The 25503-nt window shown below is 38.5% G+C and overlaps 2 protein-coding genes across 2 annotated transcripts in view; one reads left to right on the forward strand and one right to left on the reverse strand.

Annotated features, from left to right (window-relative positions):
- The window catches only part of LOC121017653 (translation initiation factor IF-2), a 22634-nt gene extending 13771 nt beyond the window's left edge, over positions 1-8863 (reverse strand). Inside the window, exon 1 of the mRNA XM_040456028.1 lies at positions 8722-8863. Within this exon, the coding sequence (XP_040311962.1) occupies positions 8722-8863 (142 nt within the window). The remainder of the gene's footprint in view (positions 1-8721) is intronic.
- The window catches only part of ZFYVE9 (zinc finger FYVE-type containing 9), a 202200-nt gene that overhangs the window by 11040 nt on the left and 165657 nt on the right, over positions 1-25503 (forward strand). The gene's annotated exons all lie outside the window — the stretch shown is intronic.

A 25503-nucleotide genomic window follows, 5' to 3' on the forward strand; every position in this document is an offset into this window, starting at 1 on the left:
CTTCTGAGATTTTTTTTAACCCCCCCCCACCAAGTTTATGTATTTATTTTGAGAGAGAGCAAGGGAGGACCTGAGAGAGAGAGAGAGAGAGAGAGAGAGAGAGAGAGAATTCCCAGGTTCTGTGCTGTCAGCACAGAGCCTCAGGTGGGGTTTGTTCTCACCAACCATGAGATAGGTTGAGCCAAACCAAGAGCCAAAATCAAAAGTAGGAGCTCAACTGACTGAGCCACCCAGGTGCCCAGTTCTGAGATCGTTAAACAAATTACTTTCATCAGTATTGAGCCAGGAGTCAATGTCGAAGTCACTATTACAGATGCTTAAATCAGCCTTTTTAATAAATTGATTATCAGTTGTTAGAAATAAAGGTTGTGATTTTTTTTTTTTTTGATTCTTTAACGTGGCACAGCCCTTCATGATTTGGTTCCAACATCGTTGTTCCTCACTTGTTTCTGCATGCCCCACTATCCAGTCCTTTAAAGATTCCAGGTTTATGGAGTTTTTCTTAATTTCTTTTACCTTATATTACTTGTATAATATAAAAACTTTATAGACCACTGTGTGCCATCTTTCTGCTAGGTGTTTCATGTATGTCATTTCTAATTCTTAAAATGATTCTATAATATTCATAGTGTCATGCATGTTTTATAGCTGAGGGAACTGTGGCATGGGGATTTTTATTGACTTTCCTAAGCCCACATCCATGATTCAAACCATATATCTCTAACTACAGAGTCCACTCTTTTTCATCATGTGAACCTCTCCATGTATTCTGTATTTGTTTATCTTAAGATTTTTCATAGTGCTTTAGGAAGTATTTATTATTAGCAGAGCTCAACTCTAGTTGATGGACTTTGGTGGTATTTGCCTTTGAAGTACACTATTGGCATGTAGCATTTTGTGTAAGAAAAAGATGTGTATGTGCATATATTTTAGGAATTCCAGCTTTCATATATGTATTTTTGAAGTAGTTAAATGCCTGCTTTGCTGTTAGAAAAATATAATAACTGATCTCTGGGCCTCATTTCTCTGATCTGAAAATGAGTGGTGGGCTAGATGTTAATGCCCCTTCCACATTTAATATTCTATTCAAGTTTCTAAAGAACTGAATGAAAAGATGGCATACGGACAGCTCCAGGCAATGATGACAGTATCAGTAATGAAGAACCAGAATAGGGGACAATGAGGTATGGGTGGTGGCTAAGGAAAACAGGAGAATTAAGACTAAGGGATTGTAATTTCCATAAAAGTTTCCCCTGTACTAAGTAAAGAGAATATATTTCTAAATGAAAACATAGAAACTCTGGAAATTGGGGCGCCTGGGTGGCGCAGTCGGTTAAGCGTCCGACTTCAGCCAGGTCACGATCTCGCGGTCCGGGAGTTCGAGCCCCGCGTCGGGCTCTGGGCTGATGCCTCAGAGCCTGGAGCCTGTTTCCGATTCTGTGTCTCCCTCTCTCTCTGCCCCTCCCCCGTTCATGCTCTGTCTCTCTCTGTCCCAAAAATAAATAAAAAACGTTGAAAAAAAAATTTGAAACTCTGGAAATTAACTGGCTGAATAGTTTGTAACTGATGCCTCCTCCTCCCTACCTGTTACCCCCATTCTTCTGTCCTTTCTTGTGATGGTGTATAATGTGAGAAAAATGCACCTAGAGCTGTGTTATATGAAAATAACCAGGTCATCAGTAGCACACTTGAAATAATTATAGCTTTCATATTGTTCATAAAGTGAGAATTCAGTAATTAAAATGTGAACCCATTATTGTATATCTTCAGAGTTTGTTGATAAAGCAAAGGAGGGCATATTTTGCATTCAAAAAGGATGAAATACCTCTTAGTGACAAAACTTTTATATAGCCTTTCTACCCTCAAGGTATTAGAGATGCTTATATTGACATATAGATGGGTGGTTTGACTAGGTGGAAAATTGTTAACCAGCATAGAAAATTGTCATTCGTTTCCTTGTTAGTTTCTGGAGAACTTAGATCAGTGAATTTTGAGTTTGGGACTAAATCATCCTAGGCCAGGAGCAAGGAAATGTCCTTTAGTTAGAGAAGTTTGTTTTTTTCAGCATACTATAGCCCTCAGATAGAGATTTATAAATACACTTTAGTATTTTTAAAAACTTAGAAGTAAAAGTAAAGAAACTGGTTTAACTTTCTTCAGCAGTATATTACCCAACTTATTGGCTGGGGACCCTTTTTTTCCACATAATACTTAGTAGTACATCTTTTACTGATCTAGGTTAACTTTTATCTGTTTTATAAAGCCTCACTCTCAAAATACCCATGACTATTTCAACCCTCAGGTGATAGGCCCTGATTACTTCCTGAAGGACCTCATTCTATTGTTCATTACTGATAATTATTACAAAAAAAATCTTTTGTATTTGGCCAAATGTTGTTTTTCTTTAATATCTATCGTTTCATTGTTTTGCTTCCTAAAATTGTACAAAATAAATAATTACTCTCATCTTAATATCTGAAGATGCCTTGGCTAGCATAGAGATTAAAAGCCCAGGCTTTGGAGTCAGATTGCATGAGTACAAATTTTAGTTCTACTGCTTTTACTGTGTGATCTTTTCTTGTCTGTAAAATGGGAATAGCCATAATACTTTAATGGGTTAAATGACATGATTCATAAAAGAGCTGATTATGTAGTGTGTTGGTTTGTTTCCTTGGAAAGTAGATATTGAGATGGAGTTAGTGCAAGAGATTTTATGGGGAGTAGATAATAGAATGCCTGTGAAAGGAAAGGGAGCGCAAGCTGAATTGACCTACAAGAGTCTCAGTCTTTGATGCAGATCTAAAAAAAAAACAAACAAAAACACACCACCAACAACAAAAAAAAAACCAACACAAAAAACTCAGCCAATCCAACGGGGAGCTCCAGAGCAAAAATCACCTGTTAGAGGAGTCCTGCATTGGGAAGAAATGGCCAGGTTCTAGTACACCTACCATGTTGTTACTGGCTAGGAGCTGCCCAGGAGGAGTATGGCCTCAACTGGAAAGCTGAGATGAATTATGAACATGCTGCACCTGGAGGCTGTTAACTAACAGTACTCCTTGCATCTGATTGCAAGTCCTTCTTTCCTCCCTTCCTCCCTTCCTCCCTCCCTTCCTCCCTCCCTTCCTCCATTCCTTCCTTCCTCTGTTCCCCTCCTCCCTTACATGCAAGTTCTTTCTTTAAGGGAGATCCAAGTGATTGCCACAAGTCCATTTCTTGTGCTGCAGGATCTAGGTCTCCAAACATTTTCTGAGAGCAGTTCTTTCAGGGGTCCATGGACTTCTCCTTTTTTTAAGGATTTTATTAAAAAAAAATTTTTTTTTCAACGTTTATTTATTTTTGGGACAGAGGGAGACAGAGCATGAACGGGGAAGGGGCAGAGAGAGAGGGAGACACAGAATCGGAAACAGGCTCCAGGCTCTGAGGCATCAGCCCAGAGCCCGACGCGGGGCTCGAACTCCCGGACCGCGAGATCGTGACCTGGCTGAAGTCGGACGCTTAACCGACTGCGCCACCCAGGCGCCCCGGATTTTATTTTTAAATAATCTCTGTACCCAATGTGGGACTCAAGCTCACAACTCTGAGGTCAGGAGTTGCATGTTCCACCAACTGGAGCCAGCCAGGCACCCTGGACTTCTCTTCTTGATGGGGAAGTTCAAAAAGTAGGTTTGTGAGACAGGTTTCAGTCCCCATCTGTGTACCTGGTCTCAGGGCCACAGTGATTCTCATGGTCTCTTCCACTACTCAGTCTAAATTCCCCTTGACATTAGCTATAATTTTTGTTGGTCTTGGTGGTTTACCTAGACCCACCCGTCATTTTTGAGGGATCACAGTCACAATTGGGCAGGGGAGTATCAAGTGGTACCCATGTGGGTCATCTGAGTTCCACACATACTCCTTGTTGTTCCCATTATGTAACAGCGTACCTGCTTCCTTCTGAGGATGAAGGTTAATGTATCCTGCCATGATAGTGATTCCTTTTCTTGCCTCTTGGTCCAGGGGCACAAAGAGTCGCAAATGCACTGGCTCCAGCTATAATTTATAGCTCAGTATGATCCTTGACATGTCTCCTGGCAAAAGTATGCCCAGGATCTCTAACAAGATGGAAAGCACAAAGTCCTCTAGTAGATCACTAGAAATTTTGCTAAGTGGAGGCCATTTCTCCTTCTACCTTTTGGTTCTCAGACCCATGTGTTCTTTCTACTAGGAGCGTAGCTCCGAATCATTGCATATACTGCATCCTTGTCTCTGAGCTGGTATATCATCTGTGTCTTCAGTAGGCCATTTTAGTACTCTATAAGGCTGGATGATTTTGTATGGTGCTGTTATGTGATAAGACCACTAGAGCCCCTGGTTATGGGCCCATTGCCACAATTCCTTCACTGTGAATTCATTCCCTTGGTTGGATGCTATGTTATATGGGACTCCATGTCTGTGGATCAGGTACTCTGTAAGCCCTTCTCTAGTGGTGTGGCTGGGGGTCTGTGGACAGGAAAGAAGAACCCATACCTGGAATAAGTATCTATTGAATGCCTGTGGGGATCAACTGCTGGCCTTTCCAAGATGGAAGGAATACGATGTGGTGTGTGGTTGATCAGCTTGAGGCACAGTGCTATATTGGGGCCTCAGTGTTTGTCTCTGTTACTCATAGGTTGGATGTTCAGAGGGGCTGGTAGACTGATTGGGCCTTGGTAAATGGGAGTTCAGCCTTCCTTTGCTTCTTTGTGCCACACTGGTTCCTTTATTCATTTCCCCATCATGCCATTTTCTGGGTGGCTAATGTCAACTCTCTGAGTCATTTTGTTTATTTGGTTATTCAGTGTCTCCTATATTGGATGCTTTCTGGGGGACATTAACACGTGAAAAGAATTTTCACACTCCCATATGTGCATTCATTTGCCTCCACCCATAACTTCTTGTAATAATTGTATAGACTTTTTCCTTGAAGGGCTCTGACCAGTTAGCCAATCCATTTGCAATTGCCTATGAGTCTGTATATATTCTCAACTCTGGCTACTTTTTTTTTCATACACAAAGTTCATGACTAAGTACATCACTTAAAGCTCTATCTTTAGGAAGATTTTCCCTTTCCACTCTCAAGGTCAGCCCTAAGTATGGCTGTAATGAAGCTGTTTTGTTTGTTTTTTTTTCCAGCTTGCATTCACATACTGAGTCATTTATAAGCTATTTATAAGCCAAACTTTGGCTTTTATCTCTTCCTTAAGTTGGTCATATAGGATCACCCAAACAGCTATAGATGTGAACTGAGGAAAGGATGCTAGTACAATTTTGGTAGGTGTCAGGGAAGTTTTGTGCCCTTTGGTTCTAGGGGGTTTGAATTTTTTTTTTTTTTTTTTTTTTTTTAGGGATATTGAGAGTGTGAGTAGGGGAGAGGGAGAGAGAGAGAGAGAGAGAGAGGAGAGAGAGAGAGAGAGAGAGAGAGAGAGAGAATCGTAAGCAGTCTCCATGCTCAGTGCAGAGCCTGACATGGGACTCAGTCCCACAATCCTGGGATCATGACCTGAGCTTAAATCAAGAATCAGGTGTTCAACAAACTGAGCCACTCAGGTGCCCCGGGTTTGATTTTTGATGTACCATTTCCATCTCATAATGGATTGTTTCTGAGCTCACTTGACTTTATAACTTGGAGAGTCTGTTGAATGCAGCTCCTTATGGGCAGTTCTGGATGTATAGTGTCCAGTGGTCAAGTGATCTCTTTCCAGAGCCCAGTAGCACACCAGGAGCTGTTTTTGTAATAGCATGACTCTCTTGCAGACCTCTAGGTTCCTGCATTGTGATTCTCCCACTAAGGCTTGCTATAAACTCTGCTGCAACTTTTCCCAACATTTATACCTCCAACAGGATGGGGACTGCTTGTACTACAACCTCGACCTGATGCAGAGTTGTTTTCCCCACTCAAAGCTGGCAGTGAGCTTTTCATATCGTTCAGTATGTGGATTACCATAATATTCCTATGTATAGAATGTGTTGCCTCTAGAATCTGAAGAAGCCTATTAAAAGTTATGGTTCCTTTTTTTGTAGTGGGAGATGCAAGATGCAGTAATTTGTTTCTTGCTTTGGAGGGGATGGGATGGCATGACCCTGACTGCTGAACTCCTAAAACTTCACTGAAGTGGTAGAACCTCAGATATTTGTAGTTTTTTTCCTGCCCTTTGGAGCACATGTATCTTACCATGTGTTTCAGCCTGCTAGTCATCTCTTGTTCATCTTGCATGATCAGCATGATTAAATGGATCAATGTGCCATTCTGAGGCCAGTTCTCTTCAGAGTTTATTATGATAGAGTAAGAGAATTAATATAGCCCTGAGATAAAACTGAACTTATACTGTTGTTTATTCCATGTGAATGGGACTGTTTCTGATTGGGATAGAAAAGAACTCATTTGCCAAATCAGTAGCTGTATGCCATGTACCTGAGGCTATATTTATCTGTTAGAGCAAACATACTATATCCAGTATGGGCGGCTGTGGTCATAGCTACTACTTGGTTGAGCTTGTTGTAGTGTCTAATCATTTTCTAGGATCCATCTGGTTCCTGCAGAGGCACTGAACAAACATATGAACAACATATGAAAGGGACCATGAATCTTGCATCTTTGAGATCCTAAGGGTGGCACTAGTCTCTGCCATCCGCTATACAATACTGTTTTTGATTTACTATTTTGGCCAAGGGGTGGGGAGACATTTAGATATTTTCAGGTTTCGTTTGGCCTTTTCCTCAATGGTAGTTCTTATTTCAGAGGTCAAGGACCCAGGGTGGACATTACCCCACCTTCCAAGGATGCCAGTCTCATTGTTATATTCAGGACCTGGGAAAATGACCTATGGACCAAAGTGGACTTTGGCCAGAACTCCATTTTTTGCTAGTTCCTATATTTTTCCTGTAACAGAACAATAATGATGTTCTAGGTGTCTAGATATCAACATCAACTCAGACTCTGTGACCAGTAGTTTTTTAAATGTGTGGATTTTTTCATTTCCCCACTATATAGTCACCTGAATACATAGGCATAGGTCTCATTGGAGAAGGACTTGGGGGGAATCATTTATTATCATATATATGTGTGTATATATATATATATATATATATATATACACACACACACACACATGCATATATATGTGTATATATATAATGTTCCTGTGTATTATATCTATATAATATTAGATATCTATATAATATAGTATATCTATCTATATAATATAATCTATCTATATATATTATCATCTTTATGTATATAATATAGATAATATATATCTAGATAATCAATTATATATATATTTATATATAACCTATATTTATATAGATATATATCTATATATCTATATTTATAAATTATATATTTATAAATTATATCTAGATATAAATGATTATATAGGATAATGACATATATAAATGATAAGTGATAAATATATATAATGTTCCTGTGTATTATATCTATATAATATTAGATATCTATATAATGTAGTATATCTATATAATATAGATTATCTATCTATCTATATAAATATATAATGTTCCTGTGTATTATACCTATATAATACATATGTTGCAGGGTCCTTACTCCTAGGGAACCAGCCATCTCTTTAAGCTGGTCGGTCTGGATCTGAAAACTGGATCAAGTACAGGAATTAGGCAAGGGATAGTAGTATTTTAATGAGGCAACCACTCTCAGCCTTGTGTTTATATGATCTTGCTTTATTTTGTTGTATATTAAGCAGCACTGTTGACTGCCTGTTTTGCTTTAATGACACTGTGTTCTGTTAACTATCTTCACAGCTCCCTGTGGGTCAAGGTTTATTGGCTGTTTTCCATCTTGCCAGTTATGATGATAACTGTGGTCCACTGCCTTCTGTTTTTGTTTGTTTGTTTTAGAGAGAGTACGCACACACTCTCTCCAAGAGAGAGGGACATAGGGGTAGAGAGAGAGAATCTTAAGCAGGTTCCATGCTCAGCACAGAACCTGATGTGGGGGCTTGATCCCATGCCCTTGAGATCATGACCTGAACTAAAATCAAGAGTCGGATGCTCAACCTACTGAGCCACCCAGGCGCCCTCACTAGCTTCTGGTTTTAAGTGCCACCACCAGGTTGCTGTTGCTTTGGAGCCTCATTATCCCAATTGCCATCAATGAGCAAAACTGTGACGGTGTATACTTTAGAGGAGAGCCACTACTTCTTTGTGATGCTTGTGTCTCTCTCACCAGTATATTCCTGATAGTCTTGGTGAATAGAGTGTCTCATGCACCCTCTTATGGAATGTAATCTTCTGGTAGGTCTTCTGGCCTCACATAATATATTCAGTCTAGCATACCCACTTTCCTGAGCCTTTTACTCCTGTGCTCCACCCTCTGCTATGTTAATTCAGGCATTTCAGTTTCACTCAATGTGGACCATTTTTTCCAGGCTTTTAGGAGTCACTGTAGCAGTGAATTTATGCCAAACCCTAGATTCTTCCCATATCCCGAGATGGTGTCCCCACCTCCAAACTTTACCTTATAAGTCTAATATTCTGGTCTCCTTAATTAAGTACCCTTAAAATCCAGCACTGTGTTCTCCTTGATCCTGCTGGTATATGTTGGCTAATTCTTTCAGTAACTTTGGGCTGTTGTCTCTTTTCTCCCTTATCAGGCTCAAGATATCATTGGCAGGGTTAACATTAGTTATTATCATGGAAACCAGGAGTGGAGGTGGGGGGTACCTCCTGAGAGGGAACCTTTGTTGCCTTGCAGGTGGGAGGCCTCAGAAGTGTGTTCCTGTGGAGTGGAAAGTACTAATGTCATCTTTACAGATTCTGAGAGTTCAGAGGAGTCTGGAGAATCAAAATCTCTGGGGGCAACCATTTTTTAAATTAATTAATTAATTTTTACTTTTTAAAGTTTATTTATTTATTTTGAGAGAGAAAGAAACAGAGCACACCAGCAGGGGAGGGGTAGAGAGAGAAGGAGAGAGAAAATCCAAGCAGGCTTTGCACTGACAGTGCACGTGAGGCTTGAACCCATGAATCATGAGAAACCTGACCTGAAATCAAGAGTCAGCCGCTTAACTGACTGAGCCACCCAGGTACCCCTGGGGCAACCATTTTAGATGTCCCTCTCCCATCTATCATGCTTCCATGTTTTCCAAACCAGGACCCAGACCTTCGCATAACAAACCTGCCCCCGGCTAAGTTTAGTCATCTTTGAAGCATTGCATTAGCTATCCTGAATTTGTCTTTATCTTTTGGAACTCTCTTGCTGTAGATGATAAGGACCTCTTTTCAGCTACCAGGGAACCCTCTGGCTTTGACACTTAGTTTCTAATTGTTTATTAGTTTCTCTCTGTAGGGAGTAAGTGCAGTATAACAGCTAGCCACTTCCATTTGTGCTTACATGCATTGTTCTCACACATTTCAAAAATCAGAATCTTTATACTGGAGTGTTCTTCTTTGGGAATAGTCTCCTAAGAAAGTTTTAGCATTTTTCCTAAGAAAATTTTAGCATTGGGGCTACCAGCTTGTGCCAGGGACTGTCCATATTTCCATAATAATAATAAAAAAGGAATCCAAAAAATAAATTAAGAATAAGCCAATGTTGGACAGTAATAACAATATTAAGTAGTACTGGACTCTTCTTATTTTTCATTAGAGCTATGGGCCTCTTGTTTTTAGTTATATGCATATAATTAAAAAACATACCAAGCTTAATGGTGAAACACTAAACGGTTCCCATTAACGTCAGAAATAAATTGTTCATTATCACCACTTATGGAAGAATTAATGATATGATTAGACAAGAGAAGAATAAAAGACCTCACTGGGGGAAAAAGAAAAGACAAGCAATTTGATGAAGGAGCCCCATTGATCTCCTTTGACTCAGCATTAGAGAAATAAAAGTCTCACTGGAAAGATTGTGGGAGCCCTGAACAGTCTGCTCAGGTGGGTGTTGTGTGTGTGCCTATGTGTTTACATACATGTGCATGCATAAAAGGAAACGAATCAGTTGAAACCTGGAAAATTTTTGATAGAGTTAGGTCAATGAGGTCCACAGGAATCGCTATTGAGAGTAAGTAAAGGAGAGATGCAAGGTGAGTTCATGGGGTTGTATATCCATAGTGATCTTCTGGCCACTCACTTCAATCTGAGGATTTACTCTTCCATATGATGCTGTTGAGGCTCTGCTGCTAATACTACCACATTGGTCTAGAACCCTATGGATTCTTCCAACAGAAAAGTTTAACAGTTCAGGTTCGGTTCAAGAGTTAGTAGTCAGCATGTTCTAGAACACAGCAGGATGATTGAGATTATGAGTCACTGAAGGGACAGACATATAAATAAGATTAAGTTAAAAATGTTTTTTTAATGTTTATTTTTTGAGAGTGAGAGTGAGAGAGAGAGAGTGTGTGTGAGCAGGGGAGGGGCAGAGAGGGAGACACTGAATCCAAAGCAGGCTCCAGGCTCTGAGCTGTCAGCACAAAGCCCCATGCGGGGCTCGAACCCACCAACTGTGAGATCATGACCTGAGCCGAAGTCTGGACACTCAACTGACTGAGCCACTCAGGCACCCCTAAATAAGATTAAGTTTAAATGTCTTCTAGGATGTGCGATCAATTATTGAAGGGTTAGAAGCATATTTTATATTTCATTTATCTTCTTTGAACCTCCTTCTGTTACTTTAGTTTTCTTTCTTACTCCCTCTTTTTTTTTTTTTTTTTTTTTTAAGTCAAGATAATATCCACAGAAAAATTGGCTAGCTGAGTTCAAATATTAAGTGACTGTGCAGGTGCTTTCTTGAGACAGGCATCACACTTTAGTATGCTGCAGACATGGCTTATTGGTACTTCTCATTTTGTCATGCAGAATATTAAAAAGACATTTACTCAGGAATTAAAATTTGACAAAATTAATTTTTATTGCTTTGTTGACCAATTGAAACTGGCATTTTTTTTTTAAATTTTTTTTTTCAACCTTTATTTATTTTTGGGATAGAGAGAGACAGAGCATGAACGGGGGAGGGGCAGAGAGAGAGGGAGACACAGAATCGGAAACAGGCTCCAGGCTCTGAGCCATCAGCCCAGAGCCTGACGCGGGGCTCGAACTCACGGACCGCGAGATCGTGACCTGGCTGAAGTCGGACGCTTAACCGACTGCGCCACCCAGGCGCCCCGAAACTGGCATTTTTTAAAACTGAAGAGTGTGTGGCTGTGAAGAATATGACTACTAGTACAGTTTGGTGTTGTTGCCTTGATTCGTGCAAAGGTGCAAGCGTTTCTACATTCCTTTGCTTTTGCAGTGTGCAAATATGTATATCATGCAGATGTCAACACAATGAAAAAAACATACTAAGAAGTTATGTTTTAGTGTTATGAAAATAGTTTAAAAAATTGAGATATAATTAATACATTATACTATATTAATTTCATATGTACAACATAATGATTTCAATATATGTATAAAAATAATTCTGACTTCATACTTCCAAGAAGAGTTTTGAGGATCCCTAGGAGTCCAGGACCACACTTTGAGAACTCATCCATTTTGTGCTTGGATGCTTTCAAGCAGCCTGAACTTTTAACCTTATAAAATTACCTACCTGGTTTTTAAACTTCCATAAATTCAACAACCTGGTTAGGTAAACTCCACTGAATGTTTAACTGACTTAATCGTTAAAAAAATGTTTTAATAGTATAGTGCACCTGTTCTTATTTTTAGTTTGAATATTTTACTGCTGACTCATACCCTGGTGACTTAAAAAAATAGTTTTAAGGTTAACATTCCATACTTTTTTACTTTGAACAAATCTCTTTAAATTAAAATAGCATAGCAGTTGATCTTTGACATTTAAATTCTGTGAGATTCTTGCAACAAAAATCTTTGTTTTGACTAGCTCCTTTGGGAAACAGTAAATAAATTTAGGATTGGTGGAATATTTTCAGCAGACTCTTGAAAGCAATTAGAAGTTTAATAGCATTGTAGTATTATGTACATTTGTCTTATCATCCAGTAGTTTCTGTGTGAAATTTGGGGCTGCCTTTGGAGTGAGGTGGGACTGATTTCATTTAGTGTAGTCCATTATTAAAATCCCTTATAAGTGAAATTTGAAAATAGAAATAAGTTTGTGTCACAGATTAAATTCCTTAATAGCAAATTCTAGATGGATAATCAAGATTCTTTTAGTATATTAAAATTTTATTGTATTGATTTTTGCTGAAATAATTGGCATTGGCCAACCTTAATCTGATCCCTTTCATAAACCCCTCCTGCTTATCTAGTGTTCTCCCTTAATTTGCTTTGTCCTTGGTATTCCCTCTGCTTGGAACTGTCTTCCCCTAGATATTATTAGAGTTGTCCTGACATTTAGGTTTTGACATAAATGTCACCTTCTCAGTGGGACTTTCTCTGACTGCCCTGTCTAAAATTATAACCTTTCTTGGGGTTCCTGGGTGGCTCAGTCAGTTGGGCGTCCAACCTTGGCTCAGGTCGTTATCTCATGGTTTCTGAGTTTGAGCCCCGCGTAGGGCTCTGTGCTGACAGTTGAGAGCCTGGAGCCTGCTTCAGATTCTGTGTCTTCCTCTTTCTCTGCCCCTCTCCTGCTCACACTCTGTCTAGCTCTCTTTCTCTCTCTCTCTCTCTCTCTCTCAAAAATGAATAAAAATTAAAAAAAATAAAATTATAACCTTTCTCTTCCTTTTCTTTAAAAATTTTTCTCCTTGGCATTTATCATCTTGTATGTCACATATTTTACATGCTTTTGTTGTTTATTATCCATTTCTGTCCATTAGAATGTAAGCTCCAAGAAGGCCAGGATTTTGCCTGTGTGCTTGCCAAGACTTAGACTTGTGCTGATAACAAAACAGGTGCTTAGATATTGGTGAGATAAATATTTATATCCTATTATAAGTATGAATTCTGTAGAGGCTATTTATTTATTTATTTTTAAAAAATTTTTATAATGTTTATTTATTTTTGAGAGACAGAGACAGAGTGTGAGCAGGCAAGGGGCAGAGAGAGAGAGACACAGAATCAGAAGCAGGCTCCGTGCTTCGAGCTGTCAGCACAGAGCCTGATGCTGGGCTCGAACTCACGAACCATGAGATCATGACCTGAGCTGAAGTCAGACACTTAACCAACTGAGCCACCCAGGCGTCCCGAGGTTTTTTTATTATAATTATGTTTGTTATGAGATTTTACCCCAAATCTTGCTCTTATGAAGTCTTTCATTCTAGCTCCCTGTCTTCTTCTCAATTTGTTCTTGGCCTTATAGTAAGCTCAAATATATATTCATTGAATGGATTTGTCAATCAGGAAAGCTCAGTTTTTTTTCCTGCAGAAACATACTTTTGTTTTATGATATAACAATTGTATACATTGAAACAGCCTAGGATTAGTTTCAATTTTTATAGATTAAAAAAGATTCATTTCCCCTTCTTTTTTCCCCAACTCCTACCACTCTCCTTTTTAAGTTTTTTTTTATTTTTTCAAAATGTTTATTTTTGAGATAGAGCATGGGCAGGGGAGTGGCAGACAGAGAGGGAGACACAGGATCTGAGGCAGGCTTCAGGCTTTGAACTGTCAGCACAGAGCCCATCGGGAGGCTTGAACTCAGGAGCTGAGATCATGACCTGAGCAAAGTCAGACACTAAATGGACTGAGCCACCCAGGCGCCCCTACCTCTCTCTTAATACTCAAAGTATTCAAAATACTCTTTTCCATGGTGCCTTCTCAGATTATTTTAAGCTGCAATGATTTTTGTTTCCTCTGAGTTTTTATAACAGTTATATTTGTACATCTGTTCCATTTTAATATTCTGTAATTTTTTTAAAATTCTGACTTGTACTTTATATTGTTATTTAACTTTTCAAGAGTATATGTCTTTCTCATCCTTTACTACATATCAGTAAGCTTTTTTTTTGGAGAGTGAGTGAGAGCAATCACAAGCAGGGTTGGGGCAGAGAGAGAGGGAGAGAGAGAATCCCAATCAGGCTCCGTGCTGTCAGTGCAGAGTGTCAGTTCAAGTGGGGCTCGAACTCATGGAACTGTGAGATCATGACCCGAGTGGGCATCAGTTAGACGCTCAACCGACTGAACCACATAGCCTGCCCCCCCCCAACCTTTTAAAGTTTGTTTATTTATTTTGAGAGACAGAGAGCAGGGGAGAGGCAGAGAGAGAGAGGGAGAGAGAAAGAATCTCAAGCAGGCTTCACACTGTCAGTGCAGAGCCCGACTTGGGGCTTGAACCCATGAACTGCAAGATCATGACCCCAGCAGAAACCAAGAGTTGGATGCTTAACTGACTGAGGCACCCAGGTGCCCCCTAATCAATAAGTTTTTGAGAAGGAATAGTTATCTTTCTTAGTAGGGCCCTGTGAAGTATTTAATTCATTCATTTATTCATTTAGCAACAATTATTGACATTTCACTCTGGCAAGACTGTGCCTAAATTGCTGGTGATAGAAAAAGGAATAAGACATTCTTGCCATCAGGAAATTAAAGGACTTTTGGGAAAGGGGATCATGTGAGTAAGTAAATGCACCAGATTTAGTGAGGATTATCAGTTCTACCAAGAGTTTACTGAAGAGATGATGCTTGTTTACGGAAGAACTTACTGAAGAGATTGATAATTAGCAGGAGTTTTCCATGAAGATAATAAAGAGAGGGATATCTTAAAGGAAAGTCTGGGCAAAAATATGTGGAAGTATGTGGAGCAACATGTCATATTTGGGGAACTGCAAATAGTGTGGCATGGTAGTTTTGTAGGTTGAAAAGGATGAGGCCAGCAGTTGAGGTAGAAACCTAGGTATGAGGCCAGATGAAGAAAAGCTTCATATACTATTTAAAGGAGCTACATTTTTTAAGTGGGGCCTGAGGAACCAGTGAAGAGTTTAAAATAGTAGACCAATTGGTCCATATTTGAGCTTTTAGAATAAGCTCAGTGTCAGTGTAACAGATGGATTGGAGGTAGGCCAGAATGGAGACAGGTATACCATTTGGGAAACCATTGAATAAATCTAAGCCAGAGATCACAGTATGAATTAGGGTTATAATATCTGGAGTAAAGAAGAAAGAATGGATGTGAGAAGTAATTAACAGAATTGTTGACATTGATTGGACATACTTTATGAAGAGAATGGTTCCTAGGTGTATGGCCATGGATTATTGAATGTATGGTGAAAGCTTTATTTAGAGAGGGAATACAGAAAAGATAATAGGTTTTAAGAAGAAATAAAGTCATGAGAGTGGATGAGACCATCCAGTGAAAATGAGTGAAGAGAGAAGAGGTCTGAGAACATGTATGGATAAAAATCATATTTAAGAGACACACAGGGGGAAAGCCCACAAAAGAAGACAGAGAAGGCAAAGGCAGAGGAGGAAAATCAGTAGAAAGTATCAAGTTTTAAAGAAGAGAGGGAGGAGAGTTTTAAAAAGGAGTGATCAGCTGTGTTGGTTCCCGTGAGGATTTAAAGATCTATTGGGCTTGGCAGTTAGAGTCTGATGAACTTGATGAGTTTCAGTGGATTGAAAATGTGAGTATAGATCGTAGATTTTTTATTTTTTATTTTTAAGAACTTGGCTGTGAAGGGAAGGCAAAAGGTAATAACTTAAAGAGAATGTAGAGTTGAAGGAGAAGGGTTAATATTAAAAGATTAAAAGATAGCTCATACTAAAAGATACCTGAAGGTATTTATAGGCTATGAGAGGGAGAAGTTGTAAAGACAGGATATAAGCACTCAGTGTATATTGGAATATAGACCGATTTCAAAATTAATTTAATGTGTGTGTTGGGAAATAAATTAATCTCCAGTTGAGCATACTAATTATAAATGTTTGGGATATATTCTTGTAATTTGTTAGAACAGCAACCGTACCTGAAATGGCAAGACCTTCAGCCAGGTGGAAATTAAGTCTGAGATGATTGCCCACTACCTGGGCAAGTTCTCCATCACCTACAAGCCTGTGAAGCACAGCAGGCCTGGCATTGGGGCCACTCACCACTCACTCCTCCTGCTTTATCCCTCTGAAGTAGTCTGTTCAGCCAATAAAGGCACAGACTTCTCTAAAAAACAAGCAAACAACAAACAAAAACCAATAATGACCAACCAACAGATAGAACATTCAAAGTCAATTTTATTTACTTACTTATTTATTTATTTATTTATTAAGAAAAAAAAATTTTAATGTTTATTTTTGAGAGACAGGGCGTGAGTGGGGGAGGGGCAGAGAGAGAGGGAGACACAGAATCCAAAGCAGGCTCCAGGCTCTAGGCTCCATGCTGTCAGTACAGAGCCTGATGCAGGGCTGGAACCCATGAGCCGTGAGATCATGACCCAAGCCGAAGTTGGATTCAACTGACTGAGTCCCCAGATGCCCCTCAAAGTCAATTTTAGAAGCCATAGAGTACTTAGAGATCTTATAAACTAGTCCTTTCATTGGATAGATTAGTGTATTGAGACATATTTTGGTACTTTGGTCATTTAAGTTATTAATTTTATTTATCTAAAATTATTATTTTTTTAATGTTTATTTATTTTTGAGTGAGGAGAGACAGAGTGTGAGCAGGAGAGGTGGAGAGAGAGCGGGAGACACAGAATCTCAAGCAGGCTCTAGGCTCCAAGCTGTCAGCACAGGGCCCAACACGGGACTTGAACCCAGAGGTGTGAGATCATGACCTGAGCCAAAGTCAGAGACTCCATGAACTGAGCCACCCAGGTGCCCCATATCTAAAATTATTTAAATCAAGAAGGTTAGGGGTCCTTGGGTGGCTCAGTTTGTTGGGTGTCTGACTTTGGCTTAGGTCATGATACCACAGTTTGTGGGTTTGAGCCCTGCATGGGGCCCTTTGGTGACAGCTTGGAGCCTGGAATGTGCTTTGGATTCTGTGTCTCCCTCTTTCTCTGCTCCTCCCCTGCTCACACTCTGTCTCTCTCCCTCTCTCAAAAATAAAATAAAAATATTAAAAAAACAAACAAACAGGGGTGCCTGGGTGGCTCAGTCGGTTGAGCATTCAACTTCGGCTCAGGTCATGACCTCACGGTTTGTGGGGTTGAGCCCCGCATCAGGCTCTGTGCTGACAGCTCAGAGCCTGGAGCCTGCTTTGGATTCTGTGTCTCCCTCGCTCTCTGCCCCTCCCCTGCTTGTGCTCTGTCTCTCTCTCTCTCAAATAAACAAACATTAAAAATTTTTTTTAAAAACAAACAAGGTTATATACTTGAATTTCCTTTTTCAAGACCAATCTTTGTTACACATATGCTTGTTTAGGTAAAATACATTCAATTTTTAAGACATTTTATTTGCTTATTTTTTAAAGTTTATTTATTTTGAGAGAGAGACTGTATGTGAGAGTGGAGGAAGGGCAGAGAAAGAGAGAGAGAATCTCAAGCAGGCTCCAAATTTAGCACGGAGCCTGACATGGGGCTTGCGCCCACAAACTGTGAGATCATGACCTGAACCGAAACCAAGAGTTAGACGCTTAACTGACTGAGCCACCCAGACACCCCTTAAGACATTTTACTTACTTATGTAATTTTTAAAAATAGCATCAATAAAAGACTAGTCTGTATCAGTCAACATGAGAAGCTTAAATGTAATGGGTTAGGCAGCAAACTCATTTCTTAGATTCCACATTCACCTCAGGTACTGTCTTGATTTTTCTTATTTCCTCTCAGTTAAATGGTGTGTGTCAGGGGTGCCTGGCTGGCTCAGTTGGGAGAGCATGCAGTTCTTGATCTTGGGGTCTTGAGTTTGAGCCCCATGTTGGGTATGGAGATGACATACATACATACACACACACACACACACACACACACACTAACTTAAAAAAACTAACTTAAAAAAAATTAAATGCTGTATCTCTTAGCACCCACCTGTCATGCATTATATTGTATTGTTTGTCCCTCCCTGCATTGGGCTGGAAGTTTCTTATTTTCAGAGCTCTTAGCACAGCTCTTGAGCATATATAATAGGTGATTACTAAATATATGTTTGAATAGATACATGCTTGAATGAATTCATAGACTGGTCAAAAAGATAGACTTTCCTTCTGTTCATGCACAAATTTACAAGTGCCCAAGGGAAGGAATTTCCTATATCTACAAGTGTAACATTCTTGCCCTGGATGAGTTTCAACAGTCTTTGAATTTATGAGCTTTATTTTCGGTATTTAGGTGTTATTTCCCTTCTGTTACTTTGAAGTATCACAATTGTGCATTTTTTGAGTTGTTTACCTTTAGCCCCTGACTTTATTTCATTGGATGTTTTGAGGATACAATTGATGTAAACCAGTGTCTTCCTTACCATTTATGGGTTGTCTTTGATTGTGAAGATTGACCAGAAAATATGTTTGAGTTTTTGAATTGTGAACATACTTCCAGAATTCCCTTATTGTTAGGTGTGTTCCCTTTTCTGTTGTTATTCTTTCAATTTTGTATTCAATACAAGCTTGTCAGAGCTTTTCCTTTTACAAAAATAATTTTTATAAGATATTTAAAATAGGGGTGGAGTGGTGATGCAGACAGGACATCATGATGTTTTATAAATTCATGTAACTGTCAGGTAATCTGATGTATGGAATGTATCTTTACCCCTGGAATGTACCTTTTTAGCTGGCAACTTCAGGTTACTTCATGGTTCTATTTGTCTTTTTGGTGTTTCTTTAATGACAAGTGTGGATGTCTTCCTAGCATGGTATTCTTAGTATAGTTTGCTTAGGGTATGTTAGAGAAGGCATTACTTTGCCTAACTAAATATTATTAGTAGTATTTCAAAAATAACATTAAGCAGGTCAGCATGACATTTTTGTGACTTACTACTTAGAAAGCTTTAAGGAAAATAATTTTGAAGTCAGCCTTTTCAATTTTTTTGTCTTGCACAAAAACAAATTCTTAACTGCCCAGAAAGATTATCACTGTTAATGATCCTTTAGATTTAAAGAGCTATTAATGTTTGCTATAAAATAATTGATAAAAAGCTTTACAAATCCAATGACATACTACTTTTTGTTGTTGAAGGAAACAAACCTTCATATCTGTTTCCCCAGTGTAGCACCTCACGCCACACCCATCCCAGGTTTATGTTTTTTTTCAGACTGTTTGATATTTTAATTGTCTCCTTGACCAGGTTTTTCATTTGGGGAGGTAATAATTATATCCTACAGAGTGCTTTTTCTTTTGATTTTCATAGCGATCAAATCAGGGTTAGGGCAGATATTTTTCTTATCCCCAGTTTGGAGGAGGAAAAAATAGGTAAAAAGAAGTTAGCAACTTTTGTATAGTCACACCATGCTAAAAGATGGTAAATTCCTGTGGAAAGCCTAATTTTGACAAAAATGTCAGTGCTTAATGTAGGTTCTTCTTATGAAACTGCAAGCTTGGGAAATGTTCACGAATGTTTAAAATTCTGTTGCTTAGCTCTATTGGGCAATTATAGAGTATTAGTCCCTGATTAACAAACCAAACAAGTAAAATATGCCATTTATTGAGCTGGAAGTCCTAATACAGAGTTTTGCTAAACACTATAAACTCCTTTGTTGAAAACTCCTGGAGCGCCTGGGTGGTTTAGCAGGTTAAGCCTCTGCCCCTTGATTTTGGCTCTGGTCATGATCTTGTGGCTCATGGGATTGAGCCCTGTGTTGGGCTCTGTGCTGACAGTGTGACACCTGCTTGGGATTCTCTCTCTCTCTCTCTCTCTCTCTCTCTCTCTCTCTCTCTCTCTCTGAAAATAAATAAACTTAGAAAAAAAAACTGAAGAAACTAAGCAATTTTATTATAGTTGGCGTTTGACAAATATTTTGAAAAATATGATATCATTGAAAAATAATAGTTTTATCGCCCTTAAAATGAATTTGTTTCCAGAAGTCTGGTTGCTAATTTTTCTATTTTATAATAAAGTTGAAGATTCATGAGGGCATCTGGGTGGCTCAGTTGGTTAAGCTGCTGACGTCGGCTCAGGTTATTATCTCATAGTTCTTGAGTTCAGGCCCTGCGTCAGGCTCTGTGCTGACAGCTTAGAGCCTGGAGCCTGCTTCACATTCTGTGTCTCCCTCTCTCTGTTCCTCCCCTGCTCATGCTTTGTCCTCTCTCTCTCTCTCAAAAATAAATAAACATTAAAAAAAAAAAGGAAATATTTAAAAGTTGAAGATTCATGACAATGGTTTTTATAAGGCAGATTGACGGACATGGCCAAGCATGCATATTAAGTTCAGGCAGATTAGAAATAATAGTTTTTTCTAGTTTTAATTCATTAAAAAATAGCTTTATTGAGATATAATGCGCATTTTATAAAATTCACCTGCTTAAAATGTATTGTGATTTTTAGTATATTCAATACAGTATCACCACTATCTAATTGTATTATTATTATTTTAAATGTTTATTTATTTTTTTGTGTGAGAGAGAGGGCAAGCCAGGGAGGGGCAGAGAGAGGGAGAGAGAAATCCCAAGCAGGCTCTGTGCTGTCAGTGCAGAGCCCGATGTGGGCTTGAACTCAGGAACTGTGAGATCATGACCTAAGTTGAAACCAAGAGTTGGACCCTTTAGCGACTGAGCCACCCAGGCACCCCTACCACTATCTAATTTTAAAACATTTTCATCACCCCCCTAAAAAACACCCATTCCCATTACTAGCCACTTCCTGCTTCCTTTCATCATCTTTCCTCAGCCCCTGGCAACCATTAATCTATCTTCTGTCTGTATGGAATTGTTTATTCTGGACATTTCATATAAATGACATCTGGCTTCTTTCACTTAGCAAAATAATTTCAAGGTTCATCCATATTGTAATATATATTAGTACTTCATTTCTTTTTGTTACTAAATGATATACCATATTTTATTTATCCATTCTTTCGTTAGTGGACATTTGGGTTGTTTCCGCTTTTTGGTCACTGTAAATAATGCTGCTTTGAACATATGTGTACACATTTTTGTATAGACATAATCTCTTGGGTATTTACCTAGGAATGAAATTGCTGGGTCATATGATATCTCTATATTCACCTTTTTTTGAGGAACTGCCAACCTGTTTTTGCAAAAGGGTGCACTATTTTACTTTCCCATCAGGAATGTGTGAGGATTCCAATTTTTTCACATCCTATCCATCACTTGATATTGTTTGTCTTTCTGATTCTAGCCATCATAGTGGTTGTGAAGTGATATCTTATCAGGGTGTTGATTTGCATTTCACTGATGCTAATGAGCATTTTTTCAGGTGCTTATTGACTTTTTGCATATTTACTTTGGTGAAATGCCTTTCAAATTCTTTGTCCATTTTTAAATTAGGTTATTTGTCTCTTTTTATTATTTTATTTTAATTCCAGTATAGTTAACATTTTTAAAATTATTATTTGCCTTTTTATTTGAGTTGCAGGAGTTTTTGGTTTTGGGTGTTTTATTTTTGTTTGTGAGTTGTTTTTTTTTTAAATTTTTAATGTTTGTTTATTTTTGAGAGAGACAAGAGTGTGAGCAGGGGAGGAGGGGCAGAGAGAGAGGGAGACACAGAATCTGAAGCAGGCTCCAGGCTCCGAGCTGTCATCATGGAGCCTGATGTGGGGCTCGCATCCACCAACCACGAGATCATGACCTGAGCCGAAGTTGGACGCTCAACCGACTAAGCCACCCAGATGCCCCATAGTTGCGAGAGTTTTTGAATATATCCTATATGATTTTATACATTTTATAAGTCTCTTATCAGCTATGGTTTGCAAATATTTTCTCCCATTCTGTAGGTTGTCTTTTCACTTTCATGAAGGTATCCTTTGAAACACAAAAATTTTTAATTTTTTAAAGATTTTGTTTTTAAGTAATCTCTACACCCAGTGTGGGGCTTGAACTTAAAACCCAGAGATCAAGAGTCACATGCTTCACTGACTGAGCCAGCCAGGCGCCACTAAAAGTTTGAAATTTTGATGAAGATTAATCTAGTTTTTTTTCATCCCTTGTTTTTTTGATGTCTTACTTAAGAAATTACTGCTTAATCTAAAGTCAAGAAGATTTGCTCTTGTGTTTTCTTTTAAAACCTTTAGCTCTTACATTTAGGTTTAGGGTTTGTTATAGGTGGCATTTATCAGGTTGTGGAAGTTCTCTTATATCCCTAGTTTGTTAGGTGTGTTTTTTTTTTTTTTTTTTTTTTTTTTTTGTAAAAGGGTGTTGGATTTTGTCAGATGCTGTATTTGTCAGATGTGTCTATTGAGATTATGTAGTTTTTTTCCTTTCACTAATATATTACATTGATTTTCATGTGTTGAACCCACCTTGCAGGTATGGAATAAATCTCACTTATTCATACTATATAATTCTTTTTATATGTTGCTGGATTTGGTTTGCTAGTATTTTGTTGAAGAGTTTTCATGTATGTTCATAAAGGATATTGGTCTGTAGTTTTCTTAGGATGTCATTGATTTCGTATCCGGGTAATATTGGCCTCATAGAATGAATGGGGAAGTGTTCTTTTTTTTTTTTAATTTTTGTGAAAGATTGGCATTAATTTCCTCTTTGCATATTTGGTAGAAGCTACTGGTGACCTAGGTTTGGATAGGATGTTTAAAAATTAATGATTCTATCTCTTATTTATAGGTCTGTTCATAGTTGCTGTTTCTTTTTGAGTCGGTAGTTTATTTCTAAGAATTTGTCCATTCATCTAGCTTGTCTAATTTGTTGGTGTGCAGTTATTCATAGTATTGTCATTTTTTGTTTCCATTAATAATGTTCCCACTTACATTTCTGATTTTAGTAATTTGAATCTTTTTTCTTGGTCAGTCTAGCTAAATAACAGTTTGTCAATTTTTATAATCTTTTCAAAGAACTGCCTTTTGGTTTTGTTGTTTTCTCTAATTTGTTTTCATTCTAATCTTCATTCTTTCTTTCTCCTTACTTTGGGCTTAGCTTGCTCCTTTTTTTTTTTTCCTAGTTTTTTTTTTTTTCTTTAAGTTTATTTTGAGAGGAAAAACACAAGTGGGGGAGGGGTGGAGAGAGGGAGAGAGAATCCCAAGCAGGCTCCAAGCTATCAGTGCAGAGCTAGAACTCTGGAATCATGAAATTATGACATGGGCTGAGATCAGGAATCAGGCACTTAACTAACCGAGGCACCCAGGGGCCCTTTTTTCTAGTTTCTTACTAGAAAAGTTAGATTATAGTGGAAAGTTAGATTATAATTTGAAATTTTGCTTTCAAAAAATGTGTAGGTGTTTAAAACTATAAATTTCCTTTGAAGCATTGTCTTTACGATATCCTTAAAGTTTTGATACGTTGTGTTTGCTTCCTTTTTTAAAAAATATTTTAAGTAATCTCTACACCCAACGTGGGGTTCAAGTTTAACACCCCTGATGAAGACTCACATGCCTCTACCAACTGAGCCAGCCAGGTGCTGACATTCTTAATCGTCTCAAAGTATTTTCTTTTTAAAAAAATTTTTTTTTCAACGTTTATTTATTTTTGGGACAGAGAGAGACAGAGCATGAACGGGGGAGGGGCAGAGAGAGAGAGGGAGACACAGAATCGGAAACAGGCTCCAGGCTCTGAGCCATCAGCCCAGAGCCTGACGCGGGGCTCGAACTCACAGACCGCGAGATCGTGACCTGGCTGAAGTCGGACGCTTAACCGACTGCGCCACCCAGGCGCCCCTCAAAGTATTTTCTAATTTTTCTTGTGATTTATTACTTGGTTATTTAGTGTATTGTTTAATTTGTACATATTTTTGAATTTCTCAAATTTCCCTCTGTTAGTGGTTTCTAATTTCATTCCGCTGTAAGATTTCAATCCTTTTAAATTATTTTATTGAGAGTTGTTCTATGGCTTAACATAAAACCTGAGAAGGATGTGAATCCTGCTGCTGTTGGATGGAATGTTTTGTAAATATCTGCTAGGTCTAGATGACTTACAGTGTTGTTCATGTTTTTTTCTTGCTAATCTTCTCCTTAGTTGTTTTATCCATTATTGAAATTGGAATATTGGGGCGCCTGGGTGGCTCAGTTGGTTAAGTGTCGGATTTTGGCTCAGGTCATGATCTCACAGTTCATGCGTTCGAACGCTGCATCAGGCTCTGTGCTGACAGCTCAGAGCCTGGAGCCTGCTTCGGATTCTGTGTCTCCCTCTCTTTCTTTGCCCCTTCCCTGCTTGTGCTCTGTCTCTCTCTCTCTCAAAAATAAACATTAAAAAAAAAAAAGTGGAGTATTGAAGCCTATAAATATTATTGTTAAATTGTCTTTTTGTTCATTTCTGTCATTTTATGCTTTATGTATTTTGGGGCTCTGTTGTCACATACTTTAGCTTTTTATTTTTTTTTTTTAATTTTATTTTTTTAAGTAATCTCTAAAGCCATCCAACATGGGGCTTGAACTCACAATCCTGAGATCAAGAGTTGCATGCTCCCTACATACATTAGCTTTAATTCTGAGGCATAGTCTGGATTGGATTCTAGGGATGTGAACACTATTGATAACTAAATAAAACATTATCCTTATCTTATATTCTATGGCCAATATATGGAATTTGTTTGATACAGTTTTGATGCTTAAGTGATTTTGACTAATAATAAATTATTATGTCTAGATAATATAAAGAAGCACTTGTCTCTGAGAAGACTTTTTTCACTGGGGCAGTGGTTCATTATAAAGGTTTATGTGCATGTGAGTCAAGTGAACTATAGCTGTTTCAAGATGGCTGAGAGAAAGTATTTAAATAATGGCTTTGCCAATATATTAATTTTTATCGAGATTAAAGGGCAGTGATATTATAATGTTCCTTGACATAGAATGATTTGGGTTAGTACCCATTATTATTAAACTATTGACAGTGTCTACCTTTTATACAGCCAACCTCTAAATCATATCTGACTTAGAAAGAAACAAATAGAAAAGTATCCATTATGTTATATTCTGTGGATTTTTTAAAATGGTTTTTTAATGTTTCTTTTTTTTTTTTAATTTTTTTTTCAACGTTTATTTATTTTTTTTGGGGACAGAGAGAGACAGAGCATGAACGGGGGAAGGGCAGAGAGAGAGGGAGACACAGAATCGGAAACAGGCTCCAGACTCTGAGCCATCAGCCCAGAGCCTGACGCGGGGCTCGAACTCACAGACCGTGAGATCGTGACCTGGCTGAAGTTGGACGCTTAACCGACTGTGCCACCCAGGCGCCCCTGTTTTATTTTTGAGAGAGAGAGACAGAGCATGAGCAGGGGAGGGGCAGAAAGAGAGGGAGACACAGAATCTGAAACAAGCTCCAGGCTCTGTGGGGCTCAAACTCACAAGCTGTGAGATCATGACCTGACCTGAAGTCAGTGCTTAACTGAGCCACCCAGGCTCCCCATCTGTGGATATTATTTCTTTTATTTCTTTTATTTTTATTTATTTACATTTTTCTAATTTTTTTTAATGTTTATTTTTGAGAGAGAGAGAAAGAGAGTGAGAGAGAGAGCACAAGCGGGGAAGGGACACAGAGAGAGGGAGACCCAAAATTCGAAGCAGGCTCCAGGCTCCAGGCTCCAGGCTCCAGGCTCCAGGCTCCAGGCTCCAGG

The sequence above is a fragment of the Herpailurus yagouaroundi genome, unplaced genomic scaffold, assembly GCF_014898765.1.
Source record: "Herpailurus yagouaroundi ecotype Mexico unplaced genomic scaffold, PumYag 77, whole genome shotgun sequence".
Classification (NCBI taxonomy): domain Eukaryota; kingdom Metazoa; phylum Chordata; class Mammalia; order Carnivora; family Felidae; genus Herpailurus; species Herpailurus yagouaroundi.